The sequence below is a fragment of the Perca fluviatilis genome, chromosome 16 (genome assembly GCF_010015445.1).
Source record: "Perca fluviatilis chromosome 16, GENO_Pfluv_1.0, whole genome shotgun sequence".
Classification (NCBI taxonomy): domain Eukaryota; kingdom Metazoa; phylum Chordata; class Actinopteri; order Perciformes; family Percidae; genus Perca; species Perca fluviatilis.
This window is the reverse complement of record NC_053127.1, coordinates 16,027,161-16,046,558: the sequence shown is the minus strand read 5'-3', so window position 1 is coordinate 16,046,558 and position 19,398 is coordinate 16,027,161. Positions and strand designations below refer to the sequence as shown.

General features: G+C 39.5%; 1 protein-coding gene across 1 annotated transcript in view; it reads right to left on the bottom strand.

Annotated features, from left to right (window-relative positions):
• Window positions 1-860: 860 nt before the first annotated feature.
• The window catches only part of kctd16b (potassium channel tetramerization domain containing 16b), a 72,781-nt gene continuing 54,243 nt past the window's right edge, over window positions 861-19,398 (bottom strand). Inside the window, exon 2 of the mRNA XM_039778505.1 lies at window positions 861-3,234. Within this exon, the coding sequence (XP_039634439.1) occupies window positions 2,771-3,234 (464 nt within the window). The 3' untranslated portion in view covers window positions 861-2,770. The remainder of the gene's footprint in view (window positions 3,235-19,398) is intronic.

Here is a 19,398-nt window from a genome sequence, read left to right as displayed (position 1 = left end):
GTAAATATATAATATGTTACAGGTGTGTATTATATTTTCCCCTCGTTCCTGATGGCTGAACAATCTAAATGATAAAACAAGAATGGCTGTATTACATTAGCGTCAGTCTACTGCATCACTAAAAACCGCGCAGCAGCCACACGTCATGGATTTGCCTGTTATATACAGAGAGTATAATACATTATTCTGGTTAGGTATGATTTATTGTGTTTATTTACATATAATGTGTAGTCTGGATTAACATATTTCCACTTCAGCTCATACGATAAATTACTTTAAAATGACAATGTATTATCCCAGCAATGTAGAAAAATAAGTTGTATTCATTGTATTGACATGAGAAAAATGGTTGGCTTTTATCGAGCACCTATTTCAAGCATATGAATGTATATACTGTAATAAACCACAGACATATGGGCATCACTGAATATACTATAACCAGAAATGTCTTATTACCCATGAATCACTTCTCTCACAGGAAATACATTTTATGGGCAACATAAGGGCATTTGATAATCCATTGATTTAAAGGCCTTTAGATAGAAAAATAATTATAATAGAACTTTGTTTTAATTGTCCATTTTTATTAACATGTAAGGGATATGTTTTAAATAAACTGATCTTTAAATAGGTTTATGCATGTTTTATTTTTGTGTGTGTGTGTGTGTGTGTGTGTGTGTGTGTGTGTGTGTGCTTTTAATTTAACTTTATACTTTGTGCTGTGTAAAAGCTATGATTGTTTATAAAGCACATTCCTCTGCACTTATTAAGCTGCAACGACGACAAGTAATAAGAAGTTTTAATCAAGTTCCTATGTGAAAAGGTTTCCTTTTTATGTCTTTTTTTAATCAAATCTGTCTCATACATTGGACGTAGTGAGTGTTAAGAAGCTTCCTTCTACAGACATCATCCTTTTTATTTGCCCCTCACAGATGACACATTAAAGTTAGTTTTTTATCTACCATTAAAATATCTTAACATCTTTAACTTTAATTCTCATTGCATCATGTATTTGTTTCCTTAGCTGTTTTGACTGTTAAAATCTGCTGTTCAATATATCCAACCCCTTTTATATATGTTCTCTCTTTTACACATCTCTCCAAAAAAACACAGATTGTGATGTCAATTACACTAACATTAACAGTTTAAATAAACAATTAACTAATCTGACAACGATTGTGTTAAATGGCATTCGAGGCTTCAAAAAGTTTGCCATCATAACTCTCAAAATAATTGTTTTACATGTACAACATTGCTGAATATCTGTGTGCTTTTTCCATTTTCGGTGGTCAACTATTTAATTTGCACCCTGAAATAATTTCTAAATCATTCTGTCAGTAAGATATAATCCAGCAAGAGCCTTAAATAAATAACAATCAATTTACTGGGGAAATTGAATTGTGTTTCTGAATTGCACTATTTACTAATAATACCTGTCTGACATCTTTCTGTAACCTCATCACAACACATTGACTTGGACTGAGCAAGGTGCGCGTAAATGCATACATGAATAATGGCTAATATTCACTAAATACATGACCAGCTTGTCTTCGTAAATAACCCAGGGGCTTCATTAATAACTGTAAACAACAACCACATCGATCAGCTCCATCACTGGACCCTATCATCAATAACTATCGATCACCGTGTGAACAGTCGGGGAAGAAAGCATCCATTGTTAGCCTGTGTAGCAATCCTGTCCCATTCTGTCTGTGTTTACTGTAGGTGTCATATTGAGCATGGTTTAAATGACCTCACAATTGATCACTTTCTGTGTGGGAATGAATGTTTGTGAGTGTTGTGTTCATTTAGGTGAAGTAATTGTTAATTAGTAAATTATGTAAATGGTAAAGTGTGTGTATAGGTGTGTACAAAAGTCACCCTCACTCATCCGTCACACAGTAACCTGGTAATTGCTCCACATCTAGTCAACACTTCTAAAATCAATGCAATGCAGGCTAGTTTGATGCACTTGGGGTACTTTGCAATACAACTGATATTAGAAGAAGAAAATTGATTGTGCTCATTATGAAAATGTACCTCCTCCTGCCGCAGAAGTCCCAAAATGTTGCCTAAAAGTTAAGTAATTGACCAAGCTGTTTACGCCACCCTGGCAGCAGAGAGCTCTGGGTGTATTTATAGTGAGAGCACTGTCGGGATAGCATGAATTATTAATGGGTCCTGATGCAGATTTATCTGTGACCTCTAGGCCAACTGGGTGCAAGAACACACACACACACACACACACACACACACACACACACAAATTACCACACATTCACATACTAAATCAATGTGTCTTTGTGGGCCAAAACTGTGGCTCCTGTGATGGTTTTTCCAGAGAAATTTTGACAGATGATAGTGTGCGCAGTCCAGTAAACCCTCGGCAACCCCTATTAATGCTAAATAGCCATTAGCAAGCATTCGGTTGGTTGATTGGTTCATAGAGGATGTTTTTCGCCCACTTGGATTAGTCCTCAGGGATACATTATTCATAGCTCTGAAGCATTCAGCAAGGTACAGCACATACTTACAGTACATACAGTAGGCCTAAACTACATACACACACATACATATGCACTACATATGTCAATAAGAGAGTTTTTATGCTTCTTACTAGCTTCTTTCTGGACTTTCATCCATGTGGCATAAAGGTGTGGATTCAAATGAGTTAAGTGTTATCTCCCTTTTGTTGCAAAAGTCAAGATCAAAAAACATGTAAACTGATCCTTGGCCTTATGTGTCTGCTACCTCTGTCCTGTTTCCTGGCTCAGAGGCGGTACTTTCTCAGCAGGTCGGCCTGCCACATGTACTTCCTCTCAGGGAACCTCTCCGGGATCTTGATCTTGCGGAAGTCTTGAATGCACTTATCCAGCTCCTCTTCGACTGTCAGCTTCTCTTTCGCCGGCCTTTTCTTGCAGGTGCTGGTGTCGCGGGAGCTTGCCGTAAGCGTGCGCAGCAAGTCACTCTTTCGCCGCTGGTCAGACTGCTGAAGCATGGTGATGGGGCCCTTTTTCGCCGGCCTGTCCAGGGTTTGGACGTTGGCATGAGGGTGTGACTGGCGGTTGACCGGTCCGCAGATGACTGTTCCCTGGGGAGAGCTGGCTTCTGACTGGCTCTCAGAGCTGGAGGTGGAGAGCTCGTTAAAGGAGGTTCCGCTCTCGCCCTCTCCGTCGCCCTTGTGGTTCTTGCAGCAGCAGTCACATGGAGGGGAGGACCAACGTGATGGACCACCTGGAAAGAGAGGGAACCAGAGAGGAAGCTAACATTAGAGTTTATTGCAGAGGCATTTCTTCCACCTTTTCTTTCTTTCTGGGCCGATCATCATGAAGAGAAAAATGAGACGGTGACACAAAGAGAGCCAAAAATTAGTCAGACAGGAGAAGAAAGGCAAAGTAAGAAGTGCTGAAGACAGACAAAGAGAAAAGTCGACTAGTGCCAAATGGCTTTCACCTAGAACAAAGTAATGTGACATCAGAGACACCTGGCTCGATTCCAGTCTAATCATTGAAGTGAGCTGGCTGACTGTGTGACAAGCCTATATTGTTCAGAGAACTACCCTCATAGATTCATGCTGTCACATGAAACAAAGGAGCTAAACCGTTTGAAACCACACAACAGAGGTCCAGATTGACATGCACATACAGTAAAACACTGAAGGCAGTAATGTTTGGATTCAAAGCAGGAGTGGCCACTGCAGAACAAATTGAATAATTCTTAGATTCTTTGTTGTGAACTAGATTTTTTTAGCTGCACACAGAATTATTGGTACAGACAAACAATATAGCAAACTGGAGTCTGTCAATATAATGATGAATAGAGGTTAAACTGTACAAAGACTGTATGTGCAGCTTAATTTCTTATTTTCTTTCTGTCCCGTTTACCAGCCAACGAATTTATCTGTAACTGAATCTGTAACTAAAACCCAGGAACAATACACATTCAGTCAAAATTGTGTTTGATATATATATATATATATATATATATATATATATATATATATATATATATATATATATATATGAAGAGTTGTCTAGTTGTGATTAGTAGTGATTAAATGATAGAAATAAATCATTCAAACACTGTTGGAACAATTACCTTGGCGAACTAGCTTATTTAGGTTAGCAATATTTTAAAGAAAAAAAACAACCTGTTCTTTGAAACTTCTGGGGTATTTTTCCATCACCCTCTATAAAATGTTTTTTTTAAAGTCTGTGCGTTGCTTGCAATTGAAGTGTTACTGGTCAGAGGAGAGTTTCTGTTTATTACTTTTTTCTCAAACTTTCTGTTTTCACCCGACCTGGAGCTTACAGTGAGCAGGCATTTTTGTCAAAAAAGGTTGCAGAGTATCTCTGTGTTGATGAGTTTCAGGCAGCTGCCCAGAAATTTTGGTCTTGACCAATAATGAGACAAATGCAGTGATCCATTGAAAGGAATCAATTGTCCAGCCTAACCTCTGTGTGAGTGTACAGTGAAAAGCTGAAACACTCACAGGAACCAGAGCAGCACCACACCTCTCACTGCAGGAAGAAGCCATTTATTTTTCATGCAAACCTGCTGAATAATTGAAGGGGTATCTGTTGCTGATGGACTCCACTGTGTTTAGTGAGGAGAGAGATCAAAACCCACGAGGCAAACACACACGCATGCCACGCCCCCCTATTCTGATTTTGAGCCCCGCCCCTCACCATCGACACTACCACACACACAAGCGTAAGCTTCCGCTTTTGAAGCATTCTCTACTCAACTTCAATAGTACCATGGTTTCTTTTCATGTGCTGTTGAGCATTGCACTTAATGCACTTCAAGTAAGATAGTACAACACTATAAATAAGGCTGCTTAAAATAAATGCCATCCCCCCCCCTGTTTTTTTTGTCCTCTTCGACATGTTTGGCTTGTTTATAGAGAGGCAACAGAACTGAAATCAATTCATCCAACCAACCAACATTTGTTCCTCCGACCAGCGCTCATAAACAGCTACACGTATTGTAATTATATTTATGTCAGTATAAATAGAAGAAATATTTGTTGGATGGCTTTGACACTTACACCAACTGTTATTCTAAACTGCAGGAGGACACACATTCTGTATAAAACTAAGTATATATATATATATATATATATATATATATATATATATATATATATATATATATATATATATATATATATACACACACACACACACACACACTGCTGACTACTGTATGTGAAATAAGCATCACCCATCAAAGGCAGTGACAGAAATGGAACACAACACCCTTTGTCACCCACAGCAGCTCTAGATCTCTTGCTTTCACATGCACACATACACTATCATATATTAGTGTGATTTGATGGTACACACACAATTAAAATTGTATCAGCCTCAGATAAAAAGATGTTCACGCTATACAGTTGAGGGATAGAGGACCTAACCCCATGATAGATGCAATTAAGTCTCTTCCCAACCTTTGTTTAGGGACATATGAGTTAATTTATGTCACTCTGAGTGAATAGCTAGCCCTGTGATCGATGAGATGCAGACAAGTAATTGGTGTTTTGAAAAATGACCCCAGACTCTGGTGAATTGTTAAGTCTGCCAGTAGCCAATCTGCCTGTTGAAATAAAATGAACGTGATGAGACGGCTAAAGCTGCAGTAACAAGTGTATTAAAGATCCTTGTTTGTGTGTGTAGCCTTCCATCTGTACATTTGATATATGACATTCTGATTAAACTTAATAATTATATCCATCTCCATGTAGCTCTTCACACTGGCTTCACAGGTTTTGACCGTAACATGCTGCTTTAATTTACAGATATTGTGAACAGATATTAGCCTCGCTAACACTAAAGACTGCTAGGGAGGGATCTGATTTATTATTTTGATCAGTTGGATTTCCTGTCAAACCTTTTAGCTTTAGAACACCACTTAAATGGACTGTAAAATCCAAGCCCTGATAAGTCAGATTTGTAAAATAAGTCAGTCTTAGTGGTGTCTCACTCTTAGCTACAAAGTGATACTTTAATTACATTCCCAAAAGATAAATCAGTGTGCAGTGTTGATGCTTCGTAGCACATTGAGTCATGTTAGTGGTAAAAACCAACTTCTCCTGTTAATTGAAGTGAAAGAAAATGTGTAAATGTAAAGACCTGCAATTTCTCATTGGTATTTACACTGAAGAGTTATAATATCTTACTAATTGAGGTGAACATTAAACTGTTTATGTTGTGTTTATTCCCTTTTTTCTGTCTGGTTGAACTAATTTCTATCTTTCTTTATTGCTCCTGCCATATATGTATATATTTATAAAATCTCAGGTAATACGATAGCACCACTAATTCAATTTTTCAATATACAATGAACTATTTTCCACAGTTGGTCCGATTAAGGGTCAAAGCATTTGCCTGACACTCCTAGTCCAATTTTGCCGAACTGTAGATTAATTATGCATTTTGGCAGCTTCAAAATTTACATTGATGGAGGTGCCATAATTAAAGGTCAAGGTTTCAGATTTTAAAGGCTATAGCTGCCACACAAACTGTTTGATTTTAATTATACTGTGGAGGAATGATGCATATGGTTACTAAGTGGCCAAAAGGATGCCTGCATCCATCACTCAAGGTGAGCATTTCAAATTGAAACATCTTCTTCTTCTTCTTCTTCTGCACTTGAGGTAATGTAAACTGCAGCAACTGTGATCACTTTCCTATACCTGGTTAATCCACTTACTGGGACAATATCTTTGTAGATCTTATGAAAAAGCATACATAATTATAGAAAAGGACCAATTTCCTGTCATTGTCATAGACACAATATGTTCGCTCTTTAAATGGCAGGAATTTGACATTTTCTTTCTATGACAGGTAGGTGACGCTACTGAATGATCCACTCACTCAAAGGTGCATTGTTCATACCAATCAGGAGATATCTTGGGAAGAGCGTGTCCCAGCTTCCTGTCAATGACGCCCACGTGCATGTCAGCATTTTTGGAAAGCTGTAGAATAAATCACCAGAGGCGCAGCTACAGTAGCAAGACTGTGTCTGAATTTGAACTGAAAATGAATGCTATATTTTGTTCCTTCTGTAAGCTAATCATTTAGTAAATGATAAGAATATAACTTAAGTGCAGTCACAGGAAAGGAAAACACAAAATCTCACTCTCACTCTTGTTTGCATTATTTCGTAAGGTTCTTAATTAAGAACTTTTTTATGCCTCCCTCCATAACAACTTTTTTCAACCATTAAATGGCCCAGCTGCCTTTTGCTAATATAACCTCATTAATAATATATTGGTTTATTATTAAATTAATTAAATTACCAACAAGCCAGAAAACCTGCTGATAAACTAAAGTGACAAGAATACTGCAGGCAAAGTTGTGTGATGACATCAAACCTCACATAATAGTAATCTATTCAAGCTAGACTGTACACTACAGTGTCCAGTAAATCGACTGCATTGTTAAATGCAAAAACTGCAGCCCAAAAGGAAGAGAAGTGGGCTTGTGGCTGGAAGGCCGCCAGCTCCAACCTGGATCCTCAGGCTAAAATTGGGCAAGTGCGTGCATCGGAGAGCTTGCCTTGTGTCTTTGGCAAGGCACTTAATCCCCAAACTGCTCCAGGGACCAACACAAAAGACTTTGGTTTTACTGAGCTGCTCCTAGGTGAGATTGTGTTTAACTTTGAAGCAGGGAGGAAGGGGATTTTAGCTCAGCAAATCTATGGTACCTTGGAAAAACTAAAAAGGGGCAATCTGACGCGTGAGGATGTGGCGGATGTCAGGCTTTATCCCATGTACAACCTGTGAGCCAGACTAGCATGTGTGTGTAAATATGGTATAGTATAATGTATGTGGCAACCTGTGCTCTCATGTGAGTGTAAGGTCAGACTTTCCTTCAGGACTGAGTGCATGATTGTGTTTGTTTGTGTGAGTGCATATGGGAATGCATATGTGTACATGCACGTACATTATAACTTGTGAAAGATGATGCACCCTAAGTGAGAGCCTGATGTAGGTCACTTTCCGTACTTCCCGACAGCCTCCTTTTCTCCACATACATCATACATGTAGTGTGGCATGTATGTGTGTGAAGTATGCACCAACAGCGGATGTGTGCAAGCCTGTGGTCATCCCTCAGTGTGTAAGTGACATTGGCCTTGGAACTATTATCTTTATGCCATTGGGCAGAGAAAGGGAGGCTGATGTCAGGTGGGATTCCCATTCTTGTCTTCAGAGGTGACAGACTGTCGGCCGTGCCTCTGGCCAGCATCACTCAGCGCACACACCCGCACTTTGTGTGTGTGTGTGTGTGTGTGTGTGTGTGTGTGTGTGTGTGTGTGTGTGTGTGTGTGTCGTTGCATTGTACTTTATGTGCAGCAGTTGATTCATGTGATCTCATGTTGTTTCTCCTCAAGGGTGGACAGGAGTTCTGACTGAAGTCTAATGACTGTCACGTGCTATTACACACACACACACACACACACACACACACACACACACACACACACACACACACACACACACACACACACACACACACACACACACACACAGCTTCCTGACAAGTGCTCCAGGCTCTGATGTATTGATCTCAGCAGGGACCTTCACAACTTGTGTTAGCTCTGGCCAGTAAAAAGACCTAGTTGACTCACACTGCACGGAGAGTTGAATAGAACAAACACACGCACACACACTGCAACTATTTTGTTCCCAAAAATTGCAAGCAGCAGACTCAGATATTTCCCTCATAGTGTTGGGTTATTTTGGGAAAAATAATGATGTTTTCTTATGGGAAAGGCTACAACTGCTGGAGTGTTTGGTGGTCATACAAACATGAAAGGACTTTTGACTGACACTTCGAATAAGTAGACACATCCACAACAATCATTTTGGGATAATGAGTTCCCATCTCTTTTCTTCTACTCTATTTTGATTAGTTTTCTTTTCTTAACTTCTATATTTTTCTGCACTTTTTTACCTTTCTCTCTTGCTATCTCCATGTATCTATCTCTCCCTTACCGTTCTCTCATGCCTCTATCGATGGGTTGGCACATCAGTGGAAGTGTATGGACGATTGCCCTCTGATTGATTTCTGTCATACAGCCTCTCAGCACCGGGAGGCTGTTCACCAGAGATAAATGATGTTAGCACAATAAAGGCAAATAAACCTCTACTATCCATCACTCTCTCTCCGTCATTTCTTTTCTGTGTCCAACCTCAACTCTGCTGTCTGCTTCTCTCTGCCACTGTTTCTCACTCCCTATGCCTTCTCTTTCTGCCTTCCTGTCTCTTCCTCAGTCTCTTTCATCTTCTTCTGTCCTCGCTCAGATTGAGGTTTCGCCTTTGTCCAATATTCTTTTCTTTCTCTCTAACTTTCTGTTCTTCTCATTTGCTTCATTTTGGCAAATCCTAGTGAAGGATTTTTCCATATGAGTTCTGTGTGTCAGACTCCTGCACTGCACTTTAAAGCGTAACTCTCGCCAAAATGGAACTTAGGGTCTTTTTGTGAATGTACCCGAGTCAAACTTTCGTTTAAAAGCATATTTAGGACGGAATCGCCACTTTTAAGATTTACCGTATTGTTTTTCGGTCAAATGGCCTTTTGAATGGGAGTGCTAGGGGCATTTTTATGCTAGCCTCAAAATAGCTATTTTAAAAACACTAAGAAGGCTCGACACAACATGAAACTTTGCTCGAAGTATCACCTGGGGCTCTACACCTTAAAACTACATTATGTGAGAATTACACGTTGAGATCATATATCGCAATCAACTCTCTCTCGCCATGCAGTGTTGCAGCTACAGTAGCCTTCACGCTTCAAAAAGTGAAGGTGTACAAAAGGCCCTCTATCAGCTGTCGTTGTTGGAGTTCATGCGTTCTCTTAATACATCCATGAGTTCATGTCGGAGAGTGGCGCGGACACCACGAGCGGACACGCGCAACCACCCGAAGGAAAGGAGAGAGAAAGAAAAGGAGACTGCAGCGGTCCGGAGGATAATTAACTAGTTGGGATTTGGTGTGTGCCTCCAAAGCAGCTCCAATGTTCACTCTTTTTCCGGTCTCTTGCTCTTTTCAATATCAGTTTTCTTTTTCTGGGCGAAGAAGAAGACTACTGTTCCTGAAATTCTGATTTTGAATACGTGTTGTCTTTCATGTTTCCTTATTCAAACTTGCCGGGGCCAGGAAGCTATGATACCCATTAGCTGCAGCTGTGAGTCGAAAACACGAAAGGCGGCGCAGTATAGCCTGTATGTCCCTTACCGGCTAACGTATTTCAAGATGGCGCATCATTATGGAGCGTCTACCCCAGTTCATGCAAGCGCAAATGTAAAATTCCAAGCTAATAGGAATACTTGAAATTGATGGTGGTGGTCAATACTCATGAAAAAGGACAAGTTTGTGAAGGGCAATACAGATTTTGATAATGAACAACTACAAACGTTACACACTGGGGCTTTAACGAAAGCATTGACAACATTGTTTTTGTTCCCAGAGTTTACTAAAAAAGGTTTTGAACAACTCACCGTAGCTCTTGTTGTTTCTGGCCGCTACCACCTCGGCAGTCAAAACGAGTCGATATCCGAATGCGAATGAACGGACTCCATATGAGGCTCCTTTTTCAACTACAAGGTCAATGTTGTTTTTCAATATTAACAAAACAAGAACTAATCCGTTTATTTATATGGAACTAAGCTTTAGGAGCTTTCCATCTTTACTCTCCTCCCTGTTATGTTGTATTCGGAAATGGATTGTTTTTGACTGATAAAATGGCTGCGACCGGAAACAACAAGAGCTACGGTGAGTCTTTTTAGTCGGGTACATTCACAAAAAGACCCTAGGTTGCATTTTGGCGAGAGTTACGCTTCAAGCTTATTCTTGAATATTTACTGAACAGACAGCAGATCATATTTATTTATATTTATTTATTTTATTTATTTATAATTTTTTGGAAATAATGCAAATTAGCTTGGCCATCAAACAATATGGCCAGAAAGCTCTAAATGAAAACGAAAAGAAACCATTAAGTCCTTTCAGCATTTGTTTTGACAGTGGTTGTAATCTAATTTAGGTTACATAATGTGGAAAGTATAAGCACTCAGACACTTGTAACATACCATAAATGCCTAGTTTGTGATTAAGTGTTCTAATTAACTTTTTTCATATATCCCCCTCTCCTCAACCTGCATCTCCTCATCCACTTGTATTCAATCATTGTTTCACACTGTCCTCCAGTGGATTTATGAAATTTAAACTGAAGTCAGCATGTGGCTGTAAAATACCAAATGATCATTTATTTCCCTCTCTAAACATCTATGAATCTGCCCTAACATTACCTTTAATCAGGCACTGGATCGACTAGAGAACCAAAATGTTGGCCTTAATGTCTGTGGCTACCTGTCAGCTAACCCACGTCTGTGTTTGAGTGTACATTTTAATTGTCACAAATAATCACCTTTACACGGATATTCTATCAATACACAACAGATATGTAAAGTATTGACCAAGTTTGCCCAAGTTTTAAGACTGCAGTTCTGAGACTCCCTTTGCCTGAGTGCTTCATATCAATAACGCTGTTGGTCCATGTTTTTTTCTCCTTTGAGAGACACTGTCCACTGGATGAGAATAAGTAACACCATAGTCCATGAGGTATTTGTCAAAGGGGGCCATAACAACATAATACCACAAGGATAAGCCACAAGTCTTTCTGTATAAGCCTCATTCTGCATAAGCCTTAAATCGTACATACAGTTTCTACTGTATTTTACAATCAGAAAACTAGTGGCTTTGATCAATTACCATACTACATTGAATACTAACTGAATTATTAAAGGACTCAACCCTGCTATGCTATTACTACAATCCCAAGAAACATTAAGATTATATGAGTGAGTGTTCAGTCTACCAGACCAAAAACAAAGTGAAAGACGCAATGAAATAGTCTGTTCCTCCCTTGGGCATCAGACCGATGTGTAGCACCATAGAGTATCAATCAGAAAAGAGGGAAATTGAGACGCTGGCTGTACCCTGTGATTTTCTGGGCATACAAGTCTATTTTCTGCTTCATAGCTGATATCACTGCTATAAAATGGATTTTATTTTAGTTCAAACACTCAGACATATGCTCTTTTGGTCCACAAATCAGTCTTCTTTGATTGTTATTAGAGCAGCTCACAGCGCTAAGGCACAACCTGATGTCATCACAGGTCAAATGTAATAAAAATGCGATAATGTGTTTATCCCTTAAGGAGATTATATTTCCAAATGCCCTCTTCCGGGGCAAAGAGAGGTCAAAAGAACAGCAACTAAAGTTGGCAGTAATTCAGCCAGTCTTGCCCAAGGACACTTCAGAATGGCAGACGCTGGTCAAATCAGGAGTCTGAACCTGCAGGAGCCTGCTTTACATCTCAGTTGTCTGTCTTTTAGCTGTGGGAAGAAGCATGGTCGGTCAGATATTGATTGAACTGGCCCTGGCCCTGGGAATGAATTCTGGACAAAGATGTCAGCTGCCAAATGAAAATTCAGCATATTCAGAATGCAAGAGGCGTGTTTGGCAGATTGTTGGTTCGAGCTATATTTGCAAGGTTGGCATAATAAGTATCAAGATTGAAGCATTTCTTATCCCTCTTCCCTTCCCTCTCTTCTACTCCCTGTCTTTCTCTTGATGCAGCATAATTAGTCCCTCACAAGGCAGCGTGAAATGATGTGTTTGACTGTTCAGATTCTCTTAAACCAGCCACTTCTTTCATGCCAATGTGTTCTCACCCCTGTATTTAAGGGCCGTAAGCCTTGGTGACTGTGCTTCTGCACACACGCTTGCTTTTTTTTTGTGTGGTTGCTGAGTGAAAATGCCCCTCTTCCCTACAAGCAGGTGTTACATTTTGCTTCTGGGAGTGACACTATGTGGTGACAGGAGTTTTCATTTCTAGCAGCAAATTTATTTTCCTCTTCCTGTCCTTCATTCTTTCTGCCTATTGATTTCCTCCACTTTTCCACCCCGAGGGTCTTTACTGTAAATCTTAGTGCGTCTATGATAAAGCCACAGCAATCTAAAACAGTACGTCAAAAAATGTATGTGACACATGCCGATGCACGTACAGTATAATTCACCATATGTTATAGAAGTAAACTGGCAGGTTATGTAATCAGAGTACAGGAGGTACGTTAGCGCAAGTTCCCAGAACAAATGTGATACCACTGGCACTCGCTGCCTGGCTTTTATTCTCATTTCAAGTTGAATTTAGTAGTTGTCTATTGAATGTAGTAGTATTGGGGAGGTGGAGAACAGAACGATGCAAAGAAGAAATAGTTACAGAGAGATGGCAATTTTCGAAAGTATGTTTTGAAGTTCAAGATAGTTTGAACATGAAGGAAAATTACCCATTTATGACTAACATAGATCAGCAGTGCCCTAATTGTAATGGGGACATGCGTAGGGACTGTGATCATGAAGGCACAGTGACATTTTCCTCTTGAAGACCAATCCTACTGATTGCTAATCAAGCCTTCTCTGCAAAGTTCAAAAAGTTTCCATTTTAGAGCCTTTGTTGGCATTCATTAATAGTACTTGCAAATGATCACTTTCAACCCACTGTATCCAGACTGCTCTCTTAAACATTCATGATGCAAATTAATGATCCTTCTTGGAAAAACCACCAACTCTGGTCTATCTGTCGCAGCTCACACTGATCTGCGGACATCAGGGCTCACACTGTTACTGTTTATATTTACAGCTTTCTTTTAATTAGACTGCTTATATTTAATAAATGTTAGACCAGAAACAACGTAAAAAATCTTAGCATTTCTTCCATAAGTTGTAGAGATGAATCAATAGCTTTCTCCTTTTTTGGACATTCATCACAAGATGATACAGAGTGATGTCACAGCCTGTAAGACTTGTTATTACTGCATGACAATACATAGATATTGCATGTACCAGCCTTATGTAAAATATGTATTGATTGTCACATTGTTAGTCAGCTTTTTTGCTATGTCGGGGTCTGTAAAATTCTCTCCAGGTCTATTCACAGCCATCCATCTATCCACAGATCTGTCAATCAATACATCTACTATTTTTCCATTACTTCTTTACCTTTGACCCATCCATTCATTAATCAACCATCGATTCTTGGAACAGCAAACATCAATGTTACTTAAAACGTGTAAGAAATAAAAGTAAAAGACAGATATCAACACAGCATTGATGCAAAGGGCAAAAGTGGCTCTTGGAGTTTAAAAAATGCTGGTAAAATTAAAAATGAGTATAAGAAAAATCGCTTAATAGCAACAATCTCCATCTGCAGTTTACCTGGCCAGTTCCTTGGTACTGATTTCAGACATTCATCTAAGAATGTCCCCAATGTGCAAACATGGGTGATTAATGGGAGCCTATGACCATGTGATTCTTTACAGTGAGAAAAATAGAGTGGTTTTTAATCTGAAAGCAACCAAGCGAGCAGCCTGAAGCAGCAGAAACTGTTGGCACCAGGCAGCCAGCAGTAGAAGGAAATACAGACCACACATATAGTAGAGTGCTGCGATATCAATAAATAAAACAACTGAACTCTATGGTACAGGGGCAGAAAGTGTACAGAGAGGAAAATATTGCAACTTCTGGAAGGAATTTAGAACACTTTAGATAAGTGTTGGTATCATTTGAAATAGAAAAACATTATTTCATTGTGGGGAAAAAACTAAAATCAAACCGAAGCCCCCTAAAAAAGTTGATTTCTGTTGGTGGGTGTTGTATTAAAAATGAAATGACAAAACAATGAAGTTTAAGAGCTTACACACTGTGAACATTTATACAATAGGTGAAGACGTGTACACAAAACAGTTACGTTTGCGGTAATAAAAGTGCACACTGCCAGAGCATGTTTCAGGAGCAATTTACACAGTGTCCGGGGAGGAATAATCTATGATGTCAGCATCAACAAACAGACTGTAATCGGCAAACAATCACACAAGCATTATCCCTTCCCAGCAGAGTGTTCACCAGCCACTATCTCTGTCCCTCTGTCACGCGGTCACTCATTATCCATCTGTTACACACACATACAAGGTTGGGAAGGGTACTTTCAAAATGTGACTGTTGCAGATGTTACAGATACAAATGTTTCTTCCTGACTGTAGTAATACAGACACTGTGCTGACTGTGATGGCTTTAGTCATATCTGTACAAGTCTTGAATCTGAGGTTAAATGGCCGTTCATTTCATTTTAATATCACCATTATCATCATTTGCAAGAATGATCATCCATTTTTCTTCTTTTATATGATTACTTTATTAATTTCTTTTTCATCATTATTAACATCGAGCCTTATTGTCTCTCATTTTCTCCTCTTTTTCTTTCCCCTTAGGTCACCATCAATCTCATTTTTGCTCAGTTTCCATCCACTTGTTTCATCCATTCTCAATCAATCTCCACTCTTTGTCTCTCCAGTCTCATCTGACCCCTCTTACTGCACTCTAATTGTGTCCTTTGTAGCTCTATCTTTGGTTGGAACTGATGACAGCCCTTTTGCTGTGATGCTGGATTCAGCAGTAAGCTATGTGACGGCCTTTTTGTAGGTGTCCATAATAATGAGTGTCAGCCTTGACCTGCCCCTTAGATCCATGAACCAGTATCCAATATAGTCTGTAAATGATGTAAGACTTCATCTACATACAGTACTATCCTCAACGTATAAACTGATCATGCCTTCTCTTATGCTCAGTGGCCCATGCATCAGTTATGTCTACTTAGTAGCACATTTCACCTTTTTTGCCTGCAGGTCCATCCAGAATTTTTTGAGGCTTGGATTCAACAGTGTGCAGGAAATGTTAAACAAAAATCATGGCTTCCCCTTCTCGCATTTCTCATTCTTTAGACATTTTCATCCACAAGACTGCCACTGCCTGCTGGCATTTTTGTTTATTGTCATTCACAGGAGGCGAAAGACACTGTGGTGCATGAGAATCCCAGGAGGCAGGCTATTTATGAACGGTAATGATAATACCATGTTCCGTTAATTAAGTCACACATCTTGTCCGTTGTAACGTGAAACTGTAACGTGTAAGTGCAACTTTCAACGCTGTCTGCATTAGTGAAAGCATGACTGAGCTGTATGTAACTACAAGGAGGTGGAAATTTAGTGTTGTCACTTGGTGTATTAACTTATTTTGAAATGTCTTTCCCCCTACAACATATAACTTATGTGATCAGTTACATATCTGAAAAGTGTGTATTTACTTATTGAAATAATGGATGATGATAAAGGATCATGGTTTGTTGATGTTTAGATTCATCAAAGCAATCTAACTGGTCGAACATGTGTTTTGACTTGTAAGAATGATGCAAAATCTTATTTATCTCTCTGAAGACTTTTTTCTGTGTTACCAATGGCATCTTTGTCACATTCGTACACATCAGGGAAAGCCACGTTGTGTATGAATATGACAAATGTATTCTCCACTGCCTTTCAGTGGATGCAGCTCCACAAGAGTTCATGAACAGTCAAGCACATTGCCATATGACCACTTGAATTTAACAATTCATGGGACTGGCACTGATTTTCCCTGAGGAGTCTGCAGCCAGACATCTCAAGTGCCTGGGCAGTGAGTGCATTGATTTTGTGGCCGACATGTGCATGACTGAGGCAACTGTGAGAAGTAGTGGACTGTCAGGAACAATCCAGGCAGACATCTGAAATGTTACAGCTATAGAAAATTACAGTTTTGAAAAAGACTTTTACCCCACCTCTGAATCAAATAAGAGTTTAAATCAAACATGAGCTGTTCTGGATTCAGACAGAATCAATGTGGATGTCCAGGATGGATTGTTGAAGTGATGAAAGGACTGACTCAAAAGTAGAGGAATCAAAAGATTAAGAAAGGCGTTTGCTGGCTCTGAAAGGTAAACAGACTGAAAGGCGTCTGATCAATACAACCTTATCGTGGTGTTAAATCCTCTCACTTCCTGGCAGGACTCTCTGTACTTGGCCTTTTTATCTCTGATTCCATCATGCTCTCTTTTCTTACTCAATCTGTTTCACTCTTTCTTTTTTTTTTAACAATGGGCCACATGCTCCAGAATTGTTTTTCTTTATTATGAGGAAAAGCTGAGAGAGGAAACACATGTGATGAGCTCTGGAGAGATTTGGTCTGAAGCCAGCAAAGATAATGTTCAATTTAAGCATTTGGGAAGGGTTTTACCACGACACCATCGTCTGGTGTTGTGAATCTCTCTCTTTAATGCTTTCTCTCTGCGCAGGTGGCTGTGAGAGTGCATGCTTAGGAGAGTTTAACATCTCATCCCCATGAACTCTGCAAAAACAAAACACTACGTGAACCTGAGAACTGTATTCCCTCTTTACACTCCACTCCAAGCATCTACTCTATGTTAAGTGCCTCAATCTGGAGCATCATTTGTAAAAGGCTCATCACAGATGTCCCATTTTACCTGGAATATTCCCAGCAGGGAGGGTTTAAAGAAAACAGCAGAGGACAGGATGTGCAATAAAAATGCATGGTTTGTGAACCAAAAGGAATAAGATATTCTCTGAGGAGAAGTGACATTCTTTAACTTAACCTACTGTAAATCTCTACATGTTGGTGCTCTCTCTTTTTCTCTCTACAGTACATTTTGCAGCGTCGTTCTCCATTTTCTCATTTATTTTGCAGATTTGCATTTCTGCTTCCCTGCCATAATACATTGTGTTGCCCATTTGTAGGCATTTTGTCAAAAATGGAGGCATAATGTTTCTCTCTGTGTGGTTGCTTTGTTTTAAGTTTAACCACTGATTCTCCTCAAATGCGCTGCTCACGATTAAATAACTGACAAACAGGAGAGAAATTAGGACAAAATGAAAACGAAACAGCCTGGGCAAATAAAATCCACATCGTGCAAGTGACTCTAAGCAATTTTTGCGTGAGTGTTAGCTTGACTCTTTAGGAAGTTTCTCAGTTTGTGCAAATTGTTAACAAATGGATGTTCAACATTTTTTCAAACATCATCATATAGGCCATATCTGATGGTGTTAATGTCATTAATGACAAGGACAAAGCTGGACTGCTGGTTACCAACCATGGTAACCAGGGAGGGAAAAGCTTTGAAATAGAGTTTGAACAGGAGCAGTTTTGGAGAACCACAAGCTCCGGACAGCTTCCCAGGGGCCTCATTAGGGACTATGCATGATGGGTAGATGGAGGAAGTGGGGCACAGCGACCAAACATTCGGAGACAACACAAAATCACACATTCTCACACATGAGTGCACATGCACACACAGACGTATGTTGTTTCTCTCTCTTGCCCACACACATTAATACATGCAGACACGTAGCAGGGGGTGAGCGACAGCCTTAGAGCATGACAGAGTGCAAAAGTAATTGGCAGTAAAGTGTTGTGTCAGGACTGATGTGTACACCAAGTGCCATGCAAAAGTTCAGACGGATGAAAAATTTTATGAAGTTTCTTTACAGCAAAAGCCAAAGGGCTAATTGAAAGCCCAGTTTTGTAAGATATGTTGTTATTTTGTAAGTTTAGTTAATTAATTGTGTGTGTGTGTGTGTGTGTGTGTGTGTGTGTGTGTGTGTGTGTGTGTGTGTGTGTGTGTGTGTGTGTGTGTGTGCACGTCTGTGTTGGGTCATTAGCTACAACAGCTTTGGCTCATTGTGACTTTTAGAGCGTCTCCAGAGTTGATCTCACTCATTAAGCCACTCGTCTTTCACGCAGCTGGTGAGCATGAGTGTGTACATCTAAGTGTGTGTGTGTGTGTGTGTGTGTGTGTGTGTGTGTGTGTGTGTGTGTGTGTGTGTGTGTGTGTGTGTGTGTGTGTGTGTGTGTGCGCATATACTGGGAGCAGGCTGTGTTCCGACACCCTACATTTAGCTTTTGTACAGCTCAGTGACGAAGCTCCATATGGTGTCTCTCAGTTTCTACCTCGCTCACCCATCACAATGTGTGACTTATGTTTTTTTAATATGCAGGTCTACATACATACACACACAGACAGGGCACTCTGTAATGATGCAGTAGAAAAACTAAATTTCTTATTTTTTTAATTTTCTCATATACTGTAGAAAAAAAGGAAATCTATTTCTAATATATGACGGAGTTCTTTTGGCTCAGCAAGATGAAGCATGAGTGTTCAGTAGCTACCGTTTGCTCACTATGTCAAAGATTAAATCCAACCCACATAATCATCTGCTCTCCCTCACACATAATCCCTGTCACTCTTCACTTTTACTGTAAATATGCTCCCTTAAAGACAGATTATGTAGAAATGTCATGTATAATTCTATTTAATACGCAGTAAATGGAAACACCTTGGTTGAAATATGTTAAACTCTTTTACAGAAAACAGTTTTACTCATTGTATAGTATTTTGTTTAGGGATTTTACCATCAAAAATTGATTTGTTTCAACATACATACAC